Source organism: Cynoglossus semilaevis, chromosome Z (assembly GCF_000523025.1).
Source record: "Cynoglossus semilaevis isolate Cse_v1.0 chromosome Z, Cse_v1.0, whole genome shotgun sequence".
NCBI classification, from domain to species: domain Eukaryota; kingdom Metazoa; phylum Chordata; class Actinopteri; order Pleuronectiformes; family Cynoglossidae; genus Cynoglossus; species Cynoglossus semilaevis.
In genome coordinates, this window is record NC_024328.1 from 3,168,368 (window position 1) to 3,186,652 (window position 18,285).

Below are 18,285 nucleotides of genomic sequence, written 5' to 3' on the forward strand. Positions count from 1 at the left end.
CCTGCTGACTATGACATCAGCAACCAATTCCAGCCACCGCCCGCCTACACGCCTTAATGATGCTGAGGCTGCTGCAAATGTTGTAACGACAGTGATAAAACATGCTTCTGCTCTGAGCATGGCTTCAGCTTCACAAGCAAAACAAGACAAACAATCTGTTTGTGTTGTGTGTGTATGTGTGCACGTGTGTGTGTGGGTGTGAGTGCACATGTGCACAAGTACACAGAGAAGCAATTTCTCTACCTGCTTCATTATTTCACATGTTGATTTTTTTTTCTTTACTGAACCACTGCAAGTTAAATTTAAATGTAAAAAAAAAGTATTTTAGTATTTTCTGCTTGTAAAAATTAAACTTGACTAACAAATGAAAATGCATCAATGAAAAGACCTTGGCCTGAATACTTAAGCATATGGATGCTCTATTTTTATGAAAACATAAATTGGTTTCTGTTATGCTTTGTGTTTTAAAGATGGCTGTCCTCAGTCAAGGGCGCTTTAAAGGGTACACAAATACAGTACCACAGCTGTCCTCTAGGGGGCTGATCTACATTTGCATTTATCTAAAAATTACGTCAGTACATTTTTATCTCAGTTAATTTTCTCTAAATATAGTTACATTTTTAATCACACCTACACATATTGCATTTAAGATCGTGGTCAGCTTAAAATTTAAATATTGAACAAGAGCTGCCACAGAGGGAAAAGAGGACAGACACGTGATTATGGTCCACAGCGGTCTTATTGTGTCAGAATTCATGTCATCGGTTGCCAATGTTGGTGAGCAGTGTCACTGTACTCAGGGCCTTTGTAAGACCCACGTCTTTTTTTTTAATGAAAACAGGCACTAACATCTGTGTCTTTGATTTTAATTTACTGTTAAAATCTAACAATGGAAAATCAGTGGTGTGTTTTTCTTTAGTATAACAGTTGACCATTTTCATATTTAGGATGTCGATGCCTTTGTGTTGTGACTAAGTTCCTGTCTAACTTTCTCACTGCAGTCTTAGTTTATATTTTGCTCCTTTGCATTTGACTGGAAGTTTGAGATGTTAATGTCATGCTTGTTGTTGGTTTGGAGTGCACATGGAAGGACATGCAGAAACTTGTGGTTCAGGACAGAAGACCTTTGATGTTCAGTAAAGAGAATCAGCTCCATTTAATTTGGTTCTTTCATTTTCCTTGTATTTAATTTTAAAATCTTTCTTCAGACACTTCTTTGTATATTTGTGACAATTTGATGTGTCTGTCTTGCATGTGTGTGTAGGAATTAAATTCACCAATGTTTAAGACAATTTGAAATCTATCTTCAGTCTGTTGATTTTTGTAGCCTTATATCTAGACTTATATGCTACCATATGTCATGGCAGCCTCAATGGACAAGAAGCAGAAAATAGTGAAGAAAACATTCTCTCCGCTTTGAAGGTCATGGTGGTCCTCTTAGTAGCAGACAGATACACACAGACACAATGAAGCCTGAAAACCTCTTAGCTATCTAAAAACTACACAAAGTGTTTGGTTTTAAAAGGAAGCATTTGCGCCAGTATTCCACAAGGGGGCAACTGGTGAAAGGGTGGTGAAAATCTTTTGACGAAGTTCCTGTTTCACGTCAGTGGTTTTATTTTCTGAATGTTATTTTTCAATTTTTTTTCTCTTAATTACTTGCCTGTCTCAACTGCTTTGTCCCTCTTCTCCGTTTTCTTTCTATTTTTATTTTACTTTGCATTTTATGGTTTCTTTTTTCTCTTGAATTCTTCTCTCTCATCCATTTCTTGTGTCTAGTCTTTTACTCTGTCTTTATTGTCAATTTGTAAGTGATTCAGAGGAAAGGCAGGGTTATGTGAGGCACTATGATTTACAAGTGAACTATCAAATAAAAGCCTGACTGCAAGTGAAGTCTATTAACTTCATTTTTTATATATAAATACATATCTGGGTTCAATTTGGAGGCTTACAAACAGGTTTGTTTTTCACCGGAAGACATTTGTTTGTAATTGAGCCTATTTTGGCTTTAAATTGTTGTATTTAAATGTTTCCACAAATTTTACTTGTATAAATCGGAAGATAGCAAGACAAAGTCGAATTTTAAAACTGGGCCACTGAGCGCCGCTGTTTATCTGATGTTGCCGCGTCCCACTGCTAATAAAACTGCGTCAAGTTAGCACAGGTAATCTCCAAGGTCATTAACGAGACAGTTGAACGATTTCATTATGACATGGTCTGAAGAAATGCTCTCGTGTTGTCTACATGTTTTATTTTACTGTACCATTAAATAATTACAAGCAGATAGTTAACAATATAATTTATAATTTGCTTGAGTATGAATTGAAATCATGCAATAAGTCAAGTTAATTAATAAACGTACGTTTTAAAACCATAATTTAATGATCACATTTTAGTTTTGATATATAAAACAGACTGAACATTTCACCTTACTCTGAAATACTTTTCTTTCTCTTATTGTGAACGGCACAGACCGGAAATATGTTACACACTCCCGAGCTTAACTGTTGTCTGTTTTCAGAGTTCCACCTCCATCTCCGTTTCTGACTGAGCAGAGAAGAGAAGGATTTTGTCATGTTTTGCCGTTAAAGAAAACCTGAAAGACTTGTCATGTCTCCAGAAGAAACTTTTATCGGCGAAAAACCGCCATTCTTCACGTTTTCTACGCCTTTTCTGGCGAAATGAAGGTGAAACGGTGTGATTTTTGTTTCTGACGAGTGAGCGTCACAAGAGAAAAAAACAAAGAAAAAAATAGCGGTTTGTTTTGGCAGGAACATTACTTCGTTTATGTTTTAATTTGAACTTTTATCAATTTGTAACAAACCAAATGAAGATGTCTTTCCTGGTAAAGAAGAAGAAGTTTAAGTTCCAGACTCAACTGACTCTGGAGGAACTCACTGCAGTGCCTTTTGTTAACGGAGTTCTTTTCTGTAAACTGCGCATGCTCGATGGAGACTTCGTGGCCACATCGTCCAGGTGAGAAAAACCAAACTCAACACACTAAATGGTGTACATTGAGTAAAATTGAGTAATAGGGATACTCGATATTCTTCCACTTACTAATATTAGGTCACATTATAGGTCCTGTTGAAAATTTTTACAAATGACACCTACTTTTATTGTGATGCCTCAATAGAGGAACACCACACACATGACTATTATTAGATTATTATTATGCAGCCCAAGAAAAGGTCCACATGTGCTCAAGGGACATTGTCAAAACCAAATAAAATAATCTGCTACACAAAATTTGACTGGATGAGGGTCATTTGTTTGGAGTATATTGAAAAAAATCTTTTTCAGAAAAATAGTGGTTGCTAAAAGAAAGATGGAGATATGTAAAAAAAAAATAATTAAGTTGTACTTTTGCCCCAAATCTTAAACTATTTAAAAGCCACATGGATATGTTTCAGTTACCAAATTTAGTGAATTTAAGGGAAGACAGATGCTGTAATTTTGTTGGATTGGTAGAATCTTAAAGTCTCTTAAAGTGAAAAGTATCCAGTTTCCTCTGTGAAGCTGCTTTTTCTCTGTGTCATTGAAAATGTTGACTTCATTCTGGATTTGCATCAACATCCAGATCAAACACTTGTGTGGTTCTAAAGCTAGCTCACTCTGATGAAATCATCAGTTTACTGGAGATAAACCTTCAGTACCTAAACAATGACTCAGTACCAGGATTCTTGCAGTCTGAGGGTTTCATGCTATACTTCAAAGAGTTCTGATCTAATGTCCGATTTCTGATTTAAGATCTAGACCATGAAGCTGGTTTACATGTGTTCTTCTCACTCTTATCGTTATGGCCCTTATTGACATTGATAACACCACAAACTTTTTATCTTTAGATCCTCTCATGTTTTGGCAGTTAACTATTTTCTTTAAGGGCTTTTTGATGTGGGTTGGATTGTATGGTTTTCTCTCCCTGGTGGTGTTATGAGTAGAGAGGTCTAAAATAAAAACGTGTTGCACCAAACATGTGGAATAAACATGGTTAAATATTTATACAACAGATTTAGCAAGAAGCCATCTCATTTAATGGCGAACTTTAAATGAGTTGAATGGAGCTGATCAAAACCATCCTCTTTTTTTTTGCTATAATTATATTTCTGAGAATAAATGATGACCTTGGTTAAATAGGTTTCATTTAGCCAAGTTTCATTTTCCTAAACATGACTAATAATAAACAAGGCTCTTATATTATTATTTTGTTTTTATTTTTACTTTTGTTAATTGTTACGTTACTTTCTCAAGTGGGAGATAAATCATTTTTCTAATCTGCATTAAAACAGACTACTGTTATTTTAAACTTGGTATTATTCATAAGTTGCAGTTTGTGTTGTTGTGATTGTGTTTTCTGTGGGTATTTTCTAGTTGTATGTCTCAACATAATACTGAGATATCAAAACAACAAACCAAACGGTTGCTTAGTCTGAGCTTCAATCCTCAGGAGTGATTCTCACTCGCAGCTCATGACACTTATGTCCAACCCCTGATTTGTTATGTTTATCTTCTCTTTTTCAAAACAACATTTTCCCAGAGGAGTAGGCAGTGGTCATTGGACAATAACATAGCAGCAGACTGATATTGGCATGATGTCACAGATTTGACACACAGCATCGTTTTCCCCTCAATGCTCTATTCCAAAAAAAGGAAATTTATTTTATGGTCTGTATTGTCATTGTACCACAGGGATACAACAGAACTCAGTCTCTGCTTTTAAGTCATCAGCTAGGGGAGCAGTGATCCTGAACCAAATGTGCAGAAGGATAAATATGTATGTTATCAGAGCACAAAAAGTAATGCAAGGTTTTAAGAAGAAGCTTATCAAAAGATGTGTATGTGAATATTTTCAGATTCATGCCAAATCTCTTTAATTCCAATTTGACATTATGTTGCAAGTACACCAATACGGATGCCAGTTTTCATACTAGAATGTTAGTTACTTGTTGTCTTTGGTGGTAGTTTATTTAATTAGGTCAACAGTTAGGAGCTTTGTATTTTAACATCATTTGTTTCTTATGGCACACTACTTCTTCAACTGTTGTAAACAGACACGGTCTTTACTCTCACCCATTAACCATCTGTTCGTACCTCAACGTTCCCTCACTGGCATTGGTGACTGTTGTTTTCTTTTAATTCTTTGTGTCCATGAAACATTCCTCTTGTTTTCTTACATAACACATTTCTGTGTAATGCCATAAACATGTTAAATTGACAAGTTGATAACTCTGATGTTTTTCTAACTGTGTCATTTGTCACAGTCTTATTTTCCCCTCTTCCTTTCTTCTCCTCTGGACAAATACTTTATGATTTCTGAATGTTGTTTCATGTGTGAAACATTAAACCTCCACTGGCAGCTTGAGGATATGTGTTGTCAGCCTGACATGATTTTGGTCTGACGTAACGCACAAAGTTCTTCATGTCCACCATCCTCATACACAGACAGAGAAGAGCTTTGTTCCGAATATGTTCTTTTTTTTTATACAGTCAGTGATGTAACATCAAACAGTGCTTTGCTGTGTTGTTGTTGGATGTAAAAAAAAAAATCAGTGAGCTTCACCGACACATCCATACACAGAAATCTATATTCTTCTTCAATGTGGATATTTGTTTCAGTGTATGTGTGTGTGTGTTTGTGCATGTGTCTATAAGACTGGACAGCATTAATTAGTGTTTTTAGGATTAAGCTTTAGTTTCCAATATTCTTTTCTTGGCACAGAGTTAATAATGTTTTGCAGACCAACCCTTAAAGCAAAAGTCCTATTTACCAGTTACTGGAAGCTGTGTCACAGTATAATCCAATAAACAAGAGTCATATCTCCCTATATTGGAGAGATAACATCCCAACGGAATAGACACACCCACACTTTTGGAACTGATGTAGTCCAGACTTCCTCAATAATGTTGGATATATAAAAGATGAAAAACAAGAAAGATACCTGTTGTGTACAAATCAGGATTATCTGGACTATAATTTTGACAAAAAATATTATATCAAATAAGTCACGAGGACTGATGAACTGGCAAATTTATACCACTTTAAAGTCATCTCATCTGAAAATAATAACAATATTCTCCATTTGCTGTCATTACTTCATTATAAAATCTGATCTTTGTACTAGAATAACATACTCAATGTTATTTAATTAAGTTTAGTCAATACACCCATTATTTAAAACATATAAAGCTAAAATCTCAAAATACAAAAAAGTAATCAATTCATTTGGTGATGTGTTTAATGACCGGTGTACCGGTAAGTAAGTCAACAGTTTTTCCTTTAGTGCTTTGTCTTTAAGATGGTTACACACACAGACTCGGTAAAAGCTAAACTGCTGAATTAGAAAAGACAAGTAACAGATGCATTGCATTGGCAGTTATTTGTATATTTTTACATTTCGTTGACGATGTTCAGTTTTCTTTAGTCTGATTTTGTAGTTGAACTGTGAGTGAAACCTAGTCTGGCCCAGACTTCATTATTGGCCCAAGCATTATTTTGTTTTGAGACCATCTGCAAGTCAGTGACTCAGATTAGGTAGTTTTTCCCAGTACAGAGGGTCAGAAAGTCAGGAAGTTTTCTTAGAAATTCTAAGGATACCAGGAAACATGTGTTAGAACATGTTGGGTGGAGGTGACAGAACTTCCTAGCTGTCACTTGGGCAGAATCAGAACTCATCATGAACTGAACCAAGTTCTCAACCTTTAAGTAGGGATGCAAGATATACTTTTTTAAACAGATACCAATAAAATAACCAATAAATGTAATTGTTTGCCTGCAATGTAATTGTTTGGCTGATAACATTTCATATAAACATAAAATATAAATTCATTAAACAATTTACTTTTATCCGCATCTTGAATCGTTACACAAAGAGAGGCCATACACTAACTTGTATACATATGTACTCTATTTCTTGTTGTTTGCCTTTTGTACTAGCTGCTTACGTGTATGCCACTGCTATTACTGACTCAGACTTCCAAATAACCAATTGAATTTCTTGAGTTGAGATTTCCCCTCAAAATTTCAGCTGAGCAAGTAATTATTGTCACCTTTTGACTTAACAAAAAACAGTTTGAATAGCCACACATGTTTGAGTTAGAATTAGTTAGCAGTTTTAAGCTAATTGCTTCACCTCGGAACAGATGTGTTGTTCAGTTCAAGATGTGTTGTAGGGCAATTAAATGTATGGCTACAGTAATATCTAAAGACCTCCGCTGCTCTGGTCTTAACAGTTTACATTGGAATATCTTCAGTTTCCACTCATACAAATCACACACACACACACATTTGTATGTCTGCAGCAGGTCAAGGGTTAATGTGCAATCACATGTTGTAGACGTGTGCAGGTCACATACTGAGTGACACTGGGTTTTGAAAGAATTCTGTAAAATCCTGCTGATTTATAGTTTTTAGGAGGTTAGTGTGGATAACAGACAAGTCTCGGCTTTTACTTTTTTTTTTTAAATTAAAAGGTACAGATTTGTAGAAGCCTCTGAGTCTCCCTTTTTTTTACCTGATGGTAAAAAATGAAGGAAAAACTGTTCAGATGTGAACCCCTATAAATAACATTGGCTCTTCATTCCTCTGCCAAGCTCTCTTTATGCCCTGTAAAAGTGTGACTGCTCTCCCATACAATGATACAATTCCAATTTACAGATGAAACCACAGTCATTAGCCTTCATTAGAGACTAGTCAATGAAGTGCTGAAAAGGAGATACAGATTTTGAGACACAGATTTTTATAGACTTCACGGGGTAAACAAGTTACCCTTTACTTTAGAGGCTGTGTTTAGCAAATGTTATTGTGGGGACAGACACATCTTGAAAAAAAATCCTAGATTTCTTTTCCTGAGGGCCATCCTCCATAGTGTTCAAAAGCAGGCAGGCCGAATGGCCTAAAAAATATTAAACTGTCCCTTACCTTGAAGACCTTAGCAAGGTAAGCAAGGACAATTGCTGCTGACTGCTCAGACCTACGACACCACCTGTTTGCCCTCATGCCCTATGAGAGTGGGGGTATCCGTGGCTAAAAACAGGACAAACTGACTTAAAAACAACTTCTTTCTCTGGGCCATGAGTACTCTTAATTCTTAAGGATACACTATATACACAGTACTCATATAAATAAATACTGTGTATTTATGCCAATGTGCCAAAGTTCTTACAGTGTCACCTCCTGGTGATATGGCCATCCTCTGTGAGCTGCATAGTGTCATTTTAGTCCAATGTGACATTGCCAGAGATCTTCATCAGTTCATCAGCAGCGGTTCTATTCCTTCCCTTGCATCCCGCTGTCTGTTTATCAGCCCTGAGTGGACCTGGTACTGCTACTGTTTGTTTTTCTACTATGACAGGGGCTGCAGGGCCCATATGGACAGGATGGAGATAAGAAGACATGTGCAGCTATCACAGCTTACCAACCAGGGCCTTCATATTCACATCATCTGTGTGTCAAACCAAGAGTTTGCTCTCTACAGTTTGGGTCCTTGAGATATTTTTATGGATCTGATTTTTGCTGATGTAAAGTTGTACCACATCTGTGAAACATGTTTATATAAAAGATTTATTTAGGCAGAAGGTCCAAACACACTTGTCTTTGTTTACCGTAACAGGACCAGAAGAATGAAAACCAAATATTATCTTAAAGTCTGGATCTGTGATATATTTTGTCAGAACCTTTTGGTCTAAGTGGTAGAAATCCTCTTCAAATACTGATGTACTCATAAGAAGGAATAAGTTAGTTTAATTAAAAACACACAGAACAGCTGTGTCCTGCTCTAACTTCCACATTGATTCCCACCGGAACTGTAGCTGCATTTCAACTGGTAGCATGAACTACATTCAATACTGTACTAAAATTTAACCATGCATACTTAATATTTACTTCTTATTACTTCTTTTGATCCTGAGAGATGCGGAGACCAGAAACCCACCACTTAATGTATATCGTGATTTGAAAAGATTTAGTTACTTGAAAACTTTTTTTCTCTGATATTAGTTGCACATGTTTGTACTTTCAATACTATTTAATGATTACTAAAATTACTTATTCATTGAGTAAATATGAACTTAACTTGATTATTAGCATTAAAAAACCTTCACTGACTCTTTGCAGGCTCTGAAGATGATTAAGAACATTTAGTTCCAGTCTGAAGCCCTTCTGCTGTTGACCTCGTGCTTCTGCCGTTCCAGATTTACGCCCACAGTTATCAGAAAAGCCCTCATGTTTAACATTCCAGCTGTAGCTGTTGTTCCATGTCTGCTCAGTCGTTCTTCCCTGCACAGAAATCATACTCTTTCCTTTACTTATTTATCATTTTTATTTTAAATTGCCTCTTTGCTCTGTTATTTAAATTAAAGTAAACATGTTTCCTCCCAGTCCCCAGCGATTTTTTTTTTTTTTAGCTCTGATCTGTTTTTATTGTATTTAGTCAGATAAATAGCATGTCATCTGACTCCATTTTCACGTCAACTCTCTGTAACTCTGTTGTTGATGATGAGAAAGGAATTTGAGTAGGTTTTGCATAATTCAATCTAAATTGATTACAAGAATTTTCCAGCAGGAGGTTCAACTTGTTTTTGTGTTTTGTTTTTATCAGAATTTATTCTCATTTCCAGCTGCTTCAAACCATGTTTGGTTGTTGGACAAAAATGTTTCTGTTTAATGTTAAGTTAGTTCAGCTTTATCTGGATGATTATATTTGGCCTGATGAAACTGAAGGTGAATTAAGCTAAACTTGCCGAAAAACCTGAACATTTGTTCCTGTTTTACTTGTAACTAACTTTTAGTCCATCTTTCTTTACTTTCCAGACACTTAGTTTCAAGATTTAAGTTTAACTAGTTATATGATACCCAGGTCAGGGTTTATTGCAGACCAGTGACTTTACCGTTTACCGCTGTCTGGTAAAAAGTATACCCACTGCTGACAAATTTAATCTCAGATGGTTTTGCTAGATGGCATGTTGTTTTGAAACAATTTATACCAATTCTAAAAAAAAAAATAATTCCAAAGCCCTTTTTCCTTTTTGATATAGTGACACATATTTTAACTCTACCTTCAAATCTAGACTTGTCCCTCCACAAGATCTTTTGAACACAATCTAAGAGGACTGATGTGTGAATGCACAGAGAAATAGAGAACACCTTCTGCAGGAACTGGATTGGGATGCATTCATGAATTAGACATTTCTAATGTCTAATTCATTAGACATTAGAATTTGTCTAATTCTAATGTCTAATTTTCCCACACCAAAGAACACGGGTATTTTATTACCATCTCAGCTCACAGAAACATGTGCTAGTCTATAACAATGAAATCAGAGGTTTAACTTTCTGACGTTGCTTGTTAAACATTAATGACATACTGCAGGACTCAAATTAAAACATGGAGGGGGAAAGTAAGAACATTAGTGAAGTGTCATTGTCTTCCCCTGCTCCTTTCTCACCACCTCTTCATAGCTGCAGAGCGTTCATGAATTGAAGGAGTGTGACGTTTCCATGGATTTTGAACAAAGCCATCTGGAGTGAGGAATTTGGGAACGTTCACCATCACACAGCAGAGTAGTAAAAGCTCTGAAGGAGGAGGTGGAGGTTTTGATAACGTGCATGTGTGTGTGTGTGTGTGTGTGTGTGTGTGCGTGCGCATGCGTGTGTGCATTGTGTCTCATTTCCAGGCAGGGACGATGAAGTAAACGTGAAAAAACCTTTTCATCTCCTTCACTTTAATGTTTGTTTGGAGACCAGAGATTTGGTTGTTGAGTCTCCAGCTGTGGTTACTGGGTTTTAGTTTAAACAAAACTCCACAGCTAAATCATCTTGACCTTATGGCCTGTAAACCATTTCATTTGTAGAAACAACAAGATTAAACCTATGACTGGTTTGTTAGTAGGGAATGGTATGGGTAAGCCACGATTTGGTATGTAACTCAGTACTGACATCAAAGTTCTCCACATATTAAAGTATAAAAAGAAAAGTGGAAAGAACCAAAAAAAAATTACTCAAAAAATAATAAAAAATGTGTGTATTTGGTGTGCGAGCAGCAAATGTGTCCCTTCACAATTGTGTTCTGGCAGAAGTTGGATTTTGTTCCCCTTTGCATTATCATGGTTCCTCTAGACACAGCATATGGTTACACACGTGCACTGAAAATTATTTCAAGAGTTTACAGTGTAGCTTTAATGGTTTTAATCTTGCAATGCATAGTTAAAAAAATGAAAACAAAATGGAGACATGAGAAGCTTTCAACCAACAGTGTGAAAGTGAAAAGAATAATACAATGTGAACATTTTTTTTGATGTGCAACACATTAGCAGTTGAAAAGTTTCCCCCGCTTACTTGAGTTTGTCTTTGTGAAGAAATCTTAAGAGAAACTTCAAAGTGCTAAGGGAATGAAGTGTAAGAAACAACGTAGCTGATGGTAGGTAAATAAAGGGGAGAGAGATGGAGAGCAGCTGTTGCTTATTTGACTACAGTCCATGTGTGAGGTTTGTTGCTCCGTTTAGTTTCAGTTTTCTTTGAAAGGAAAAAAAATGCCTGATTTAAAACAGTGAAGTGACTGGACATTCAGAAAAAAACATTTTAGTGTACTGTAAAGTGAAGACCATCAAATAAATAATACAGGGGTTAAAGAGTAACAAGTCACTCCATTGTGTATGTTTTCACTCTTGTTTCCACTGCTGTTCCTCACTGCTGAGGTTTACAGAGGCATTTAAAACCAATCTCCTCTCACTTTTTAACACCCAAACATTTGTCCACTAGTTTCTTGCAGAGAAGAAGTGTTTCTTTCTTCCTTCCCTGTCAGGAAACGGTAGCAGGAAAATCTACAAAGACAAAATGAGTCACATGACAGAGGTTTTCCAGGAACCATTTGGAGACTGCCATCCTCCTGCTTTAACTGTAATAGTGTCACAACAGTTTGGGTTTGTTTGTTTGTTTTCGTTAAAGACAGCTGCTTTAAATACACGACAGTCATTAATGATCTCAAAAAACCTCCTGTGACTAATCTGTAAATAAGAAAAAGATTGTGTGACTAATATCAACTAAGATCATTTTCATGATGATTACCTCTGGGCTTTCTACCTTGTCACAACTGTGTTTTTACAATGTCTGTTCTGATAAAGCAGATGATGGGACACACACACACACACAGTGATTACATAACCATACAAAAATGTGTTCTAAAGTCAGAGAATGCAGAAAGGTTGATGTTGTTTTAACCACCCAAAAAAATCCCATTTTTAAAATGTCATTAGTTTCCCTTTGATGTTTACACATTTAAGTCTCAAGTTTTACTTGTTTTTGTGTCTTTGTCTCATAGAGAGGAGGTTCATGAAAACTGCGTTCGCTGGAGGAAAAGGTTCACGTTTGTGTCTAAAATGAGTGCTAACCCACACACTGGTGTTCTGGATCCTTCCGTGTGCAGAGTTTCTGTCAGAAAGGTACACCTTTCAACACACTATTATCATCCAAAGTTAAATATCCTCCACAAATCTGTTCTTCATTTCAGATAAAAAAAATTGCTTAGTCTGTTCAACTAAATTATCAAAAACTGCGGTACCTTTATTTAGTTGAGACTTTTGCTTTATCACACTCCCATTATCTAACTTCTCTAAAATGCACGGTATGTATGTTCTTTTATTCCCCACTTGTAGAGCTGGAAACATTGCACTGCAGCTAAAAACATTTCACTTTGAAAACCAGTTAATCACAGCAGGTCAGAACTAGGGGACAATGCTGCCATCTGCTGAATGCCGTTGCACTGAACAGGCAATACTTCTTGTTACGCTATACTCCTTCAGATCACCAAAACCTGTGATTGTGTGATTCATACAAATGTCAGTGTTTCAATTGAACAAATGATCGATTGACAGAATAATTTAACAATCCCTCAGCAGATTTCTTGAGGAAAATTGGAAGACAGTTTGTGTGTCTTGTTGGTGGAAGTCAGAGCTCTGACTGACAGTACTAATAAAATCTGAACTTTCAACTTAACCTCTATTTAAAACCTAGTCCAGCCCATTAAGTAGTTAGGTTTCAATAAAAGGTTTCTCCACCTTCATCACCGAAGACTTTCACACACTGCAGTAGCTTCAGTAGAATCTTTGGGTGTGGTCAGTTATTTTCTGGCCTGTAATTGAAATTTCTTTTTATCCACTAATTTAGTTTGAACATGTGAGTCCTCATGTTTAGTTTTAAATCTTCTCATTTATTTTTCCTGCAGGAACTGAAGGGAGGAAAATCATTCACAAAGGTAAGAGTCTGTTACTTTCCCCAAGACATGAAAACGCCTTTACCTCAGTTAAACATCCGCTTTGTGGTACATGGAAATTTCCATTGTCCTAAGTCAAGTTTAAAAAAACTGTAAGGTTCTGCTTTTCCCTAAAGGTTTTTATATTTAAGAATTATGATTTTTCTTATGTGTTTAAAGTTGGTTATATTATTTTATGAAAATATTTTCCTCAATAAGTGATTATCCCTCCTCTAATATTCCTGGAATCTGATGAACTTCCTGCCAACAAGATCCTAACGGTAACTCTTAACGTTTTCCTGAGTGATTAGTTATGTCAGCTAAAGAAAGAATTCTCAGAGGTCGAATGCTTGGTGTAGATTCTTTTGACCAAACAGGAAGTGTTTCCTCTGTTTTTAAACTTCCTCTGTCTAAATTTACCTTTGCTTCATTTCCCTTCTTACACTGTGTTTCCTTTAAATCCTCACCTGTAAAAACAGGATCCTCCTCCTGTAGGAAAGAAAATCCGCAGGATGTGATGTTTGAATAAACAGCAAGGCACTTTCCATGGGGTCAGAGTTCATTTCACACATTATTGCAAACACGCAATACAACGTTTGCCATCAACAGATTTGTGACATAATTAGAATTAGTGCAGGTGGTTGTTAAGACTTTTCCATCTATTTTGTTGTTTATTTTTAAGTTGTGAGATGTTCCTTCAATCGAGTAAAGTAAGTAGCTGAGAAGTTGAGGTAAGGTTCTCGAAACATTTGCCTTGTTATGGCTCTTAGGATTTCTCCCTACTGAACTACTGAATGTGTGCAATCACTGTGTATAGACACTGACAAAGTGCTGGTGCTCTGCTGCTGCCCCCTGTGGTCAGTTTGTGTCACTGTGGTAAATGAGATCAAATAATCTTAAACAATGTCAGATGTGTATGCTTTAACTGCAGGAATTATTTTGGGATTTTAATCTGATTCAAATGTGTAACACATTTCAAAACAGTGGCTCTTTGGCCCAGAGGCAATGTCTCTGTCATTGGTGTGGAACCCCAGGGTTCACCTCCTGGGAAAGATCGAATCCTGGTTAGGGCGGTTGGTACCTTCCAGTGGACTCACCACCTGCAGGACGGTTGGTACGGTGCAGTGTGATTTGGGTGGCGGTCATGGAGACTGCTGCCTCTGCGACCCGGTAACGGATAAGCGAATGAAAATGGATGGATAGATGGACATTTTAACACAGTTAGCTCTAAGACTAAGTCGATATACTGGTGTCATTTGCACCCACTGCTGAAAAAAAAAATGTTAGTGTCACTGAAGCACTTCAAGCTTTAATACCATCAGTAGTTTGTGTTTTAAGGGCTTTAACTGCAGTACAGATGCACAGCCACATCAGACCATTCTCTGACATAGGAAGCCAATTGGATTATGAGCCACTTTAAAAAAACAATTTTGTTGAGAAAACAGCTTTACAGAACAAGACGTGGAGGACGTGATGGGTGCAGAGATAATCCAGCAGTTCCTGTGAGCTCTGGACTTTTTTGTGAGAAAGTGAGTGATTTCCAAGTTATGATTTCCTGTTGGAAATTCTGCCCAACTGTGGTGTAAGACAGTGAAGAGATTGTGCAGTAACACCGACTTCAGCTGAAAGTAACACACAGAGGTTTATTTACATTCTAAGTGTGGACACTTTTGAACCATTTCCAGTGGAGGACGCTTGTGTTCTTCTGCTCTGAAGATGTTTGGTCCTCCATCTCAGTAATTCCCAGTCTTTAGACCTGGAACCTGTCATTTCTCAGACCCACATGCTTGTGTCTCCACTTCAGAAACATGGGCTTCAAATGTTCTTTGCTTTGATTTTTCAGACTCAACATTTATTTTTTTCTCATCTTCCCTGTCATTTCAGTGAAACTTTTAACCACATGAATGTTTAATTAAGGGGTGTGTCAGAAAACGGCTCCATCTTTAAATGAACACAAGCAGCAGCAGAAACAAACAGACTCTACCATTATCTTCTCCTGTCCTCTGTCCTCATTGTCTCGTTTATTTTCATATTTCTACTCTGTAGCTGGGCTTTACTGACCTCAACATGGCTGAGTTTGCTGGATCTGGGTCCACAGTTCGTTGCTGTCTGCTGGAGGGTTATGACACTAAGAACACACGCCAGGACAACTCCATTCTTAAGGTAAAATAAAATACAGTTAAGGCTTTGTGTAATATTTAAACAAAACAACAACTACAATTGCCTTGTTTTGTCTGTCTGTCTATCCATCCATCTGAACACATGATCAGGTTTTATTTTGAAAGTAAAGTAATAAAATGTCATGTCATGTAGTATATAATAAAATAAAAATAATACTGTTATTGCGGAGAATAACATAACATTAATTTTAAAAAGTCATTGTAATGCTTAATGTGAACTTGTGTTAAATCTTACTCTTCATGTTCTATAAAGACAGAAATTTTGTTTCAGTAAATCTATCCTAACTTTGTATGTCACTGAGTTATTAATGCTTCTCATAAACAGTTCAAAGAGCTTCTGTTCTGAGTTTAAATGTTGTGATGAAAAAATTTCATTTCTTACAGGTGATCATTGGGATGACACTGCTGTCAGGAGATCCTTGTTTCAAAACGTCAGTACTTCACATATGTTTTCTGTCATTTGTGTTGTTTTACATTCTTGTTAAGGTGATGAGAGTTTCAGTCATTTAAACAAACAACAGAGTGTTCAACATTAAGAATTAAGAACATTAAGATCTTCAGTAGATCTAGGCTTCAGTTTCACATTTAACACCAATACAAACATCTGTATTTTATTTTATGTGTTTATTTATTTTCCTTCAGAGCTCCCAGCACAGCCAAGTCTATCTCCATCCCATACCCAGACTACACCCTGCAGCTGGACTGTAAGGGAGAAGGAACTACTGAGGTCACCTCCAGTGCTCCTTCACTGGGACGATCTGCGAAACCTCGTCCTTCCATCATCAGTTCAGGTACCACTTTCTCCCTCATCTTAAAGAACCATTGGCCTCTTGTCTGTCATATGTTTCACATGTGTGTAACTTGTTTGAGTATGTTTTTAAACTCTCCCAGAGGTTTGTTTTACCTGGTAAATATACATTTCAATAAACATTTTGACTGCCTAAAAGAAGGAAAAGCAATGCATGATCACAATCAAAATCTAAAACCATAATGAGAGCACAAGCTGCTGATTTGGAAACACTGACTCATCAGTAAAAGAATATTCACATAATTCCCCCCAGGGTTTTGACCAGATGGTTTTTAAACAGAAGTCTTTTGGATCCGTTTGTTATGAAACTGATGTTATTTTTCTTTACACACTGACTTAAAATTCAAAGTCTGAGGTTGTTTTAAGGAGTCAGAGCTTCTCTTCAGGAAGGTGTAAATGCAAAAATGAGTATTGATAGTTTTATCATACACATTTGTGGAAACAATAACCACGTGATGAAAGTTGTGTTTTTATTCTTGGTTTTATTTTCAGGTCTCCTGGATGGGTCCGAAGTCAACCAGAACCAGCCTGGACATGCAGAAGTCTTCCAGTCTGGTCACTCTCGTAACTCCAGCTACGCCAGTCAACACAGCAAGATCTCAGGTCTAACAGTTGTCTTCACACTTTTATTTAAAATACAAATCTGAAACTGTTTAGCTCAGTTTCTAATTTATCTTCCTGTAATGAATCTCAATTCTGCTCACAATATCTCTCTTTGATTTTTATCTTTTAATCATTGTTCCTTTGATGACAATTTCCTTGTTCCTTGTTGTCTAAGATGACAAGTCGAGTCCACAGGAACCTAGTTCCCTTGGACTGGAGGAGTTTATTTAATACTTAAAGTCTCACACTTTATCTTGAAGGTTATAGAACTGAAGATTGAACATGAGTCCAGTTTCATAGTTACAAAAAATGTATTTGCGTATGTAGTTAAATAGTGAGTCACACTTACCAAAAAATTAGTTATTGAAATTTCTCACCCAATGTTTACACAATGTCATGTTTTCATCATCTTTGTCAGGTCTCTTCTTTTCTTCTCTTTCCTTTTATCTCACTGACAATGTCTCTTCTTGTTCCTGTAGGCTACAGTACCGAGCACTCCTGTTCCTCCAGTCTGTCAGACCTTACCCACCGCAGGAACACCTCAACAGGAAGTAGCACATCAGGCGGACCAGGCTTAAGCACTGATGCACCCACTGAGGCTGATAAGGATGCTGGACGTCCAGAGAGACCTCCTAGACCACCACGACCTGTGTTACCCCCAAACAGGGCCCCCAGGTACAGACTCTATACCAGATTCTGGTTTGGATGCTTAAATCTTTTCTGCTCTGAATGTTTGTTTGTTGTTATATTTGTCTGTGTCAGGAGGAAGCAGGACTCTGTAGAGAGTCATCCGTCCTGGGTCAATGACACGCGTATGGATGCTGATGACATTGTAGAGAAAATTGTTCAGAGCCAGAACTTTGCAGATACCACCCACAATGAAGGTAGGTGGGGCGGTGGGGGTAGTAATCCTTGTCTCTCAAATAACCACCTCCTCTAAAAACCTTCACTTAAAGTCTTCATGACTGACCTGAATTTTTGGGTTTTGCAGACAGTAACCTGCGTCTTTTCGTGAACAGAGATGGAACCACAGCGCTCAGTGGAATTAGACTGGGAACCAGGTCAGATGTCTTACATCACTTCCTGTCTGTGCAGGATTTGACAATTTTCATTTGCAGACTTTGCCATTTAATTTTGTTTTTATTTTGTTTTCTCTCTGGTTTAAATTTAATTCATTTTTAGACTTGGGTTTTCTTCTAATTCAGTTTATATTTATTTACTTTTTGACATTTGTATAGCTATTTATGCTCAAGTTGAGCCAACACACATTATATCTGTATTTTTTTAATATATATTTTTTTAAACTTAAGTTGATTTACTATAAACTAGACAAACACAAAGAAATAAACCACAGTTGTATGGGAGACTACAGCCACAGGTTACACACAAGTTTTAATTGTATTTTTTACAGGAGATTTAAAAAACTCCTGTCAGGAGAATTTTCGAGCCT

The 18,285-nt window shown here is 36.8% G+C and overlaps 2 protein-coding genes across 3 annotated transcripts in view; both read left to right on the forward strand.

The window, feature by feature from the left end:
* Positions 1-1,299, forward strand: part of LOC103397396 (transmembrane protein 127-like) — a 3,704-nt gene extending 2,405 nt beyond the window's left edge. Inside the window, 1 exon segment of the mRNA XM_008335643.3 lies at positions 1-1,299. This exon segment is cut by the window's left edge and continues 27 nt beyond it. Coding sequence (XP_008333865.2) covers positions 1-57 — 57 coding nt within the window. The 3' untranslated portion in view covers positions 58-1,299.
* Positions 1,300-2,504: 1,205 nt separating this feature from the next.
* On the forward strand, positions 2,505-18,206 carry eeig1a (estrogen-induced osteoclastogenesis regulator 1a). Of its 2 annotated transcripts, XM_025053133.1 has the most exons (10): positions 2,505-2,976; positions 12,315-12,435; positions 13,218-13,247; positions 15,291-15,407; positions 15,809-15,855; positions 16,067-16,215; positions 16,725-16,835; positions 17,315-17,510; positions 17,598-17,719; positions 17,827-18,206. In XM_025053133.1, the coding sequence occupies exons 1-10, from the start codon at positions 2,828-2,830 to the stop codon at positions 18,015-18,017; spliced, it is 1,233 nt and encodes a 410-aa protein (XP_024908901.1). In that variant the 5' UTR covers positions 2,505-2,827; the 3' UTR covers positions 18,018-18,206. The 2 variants fall into 2 exon arrangements, with proteins under 2 accessions (XP_024908901.1, XP_024908902.1); XM_025053134.1 differs by lacking the exon at positions 2,505-2,976 and having other exon boundaries at positions 12,317-12,435; positions 13,218-13,525.
* The last annotated feature ends 79 nt before the right edge of the window (positions 18,207-18,285 follow it).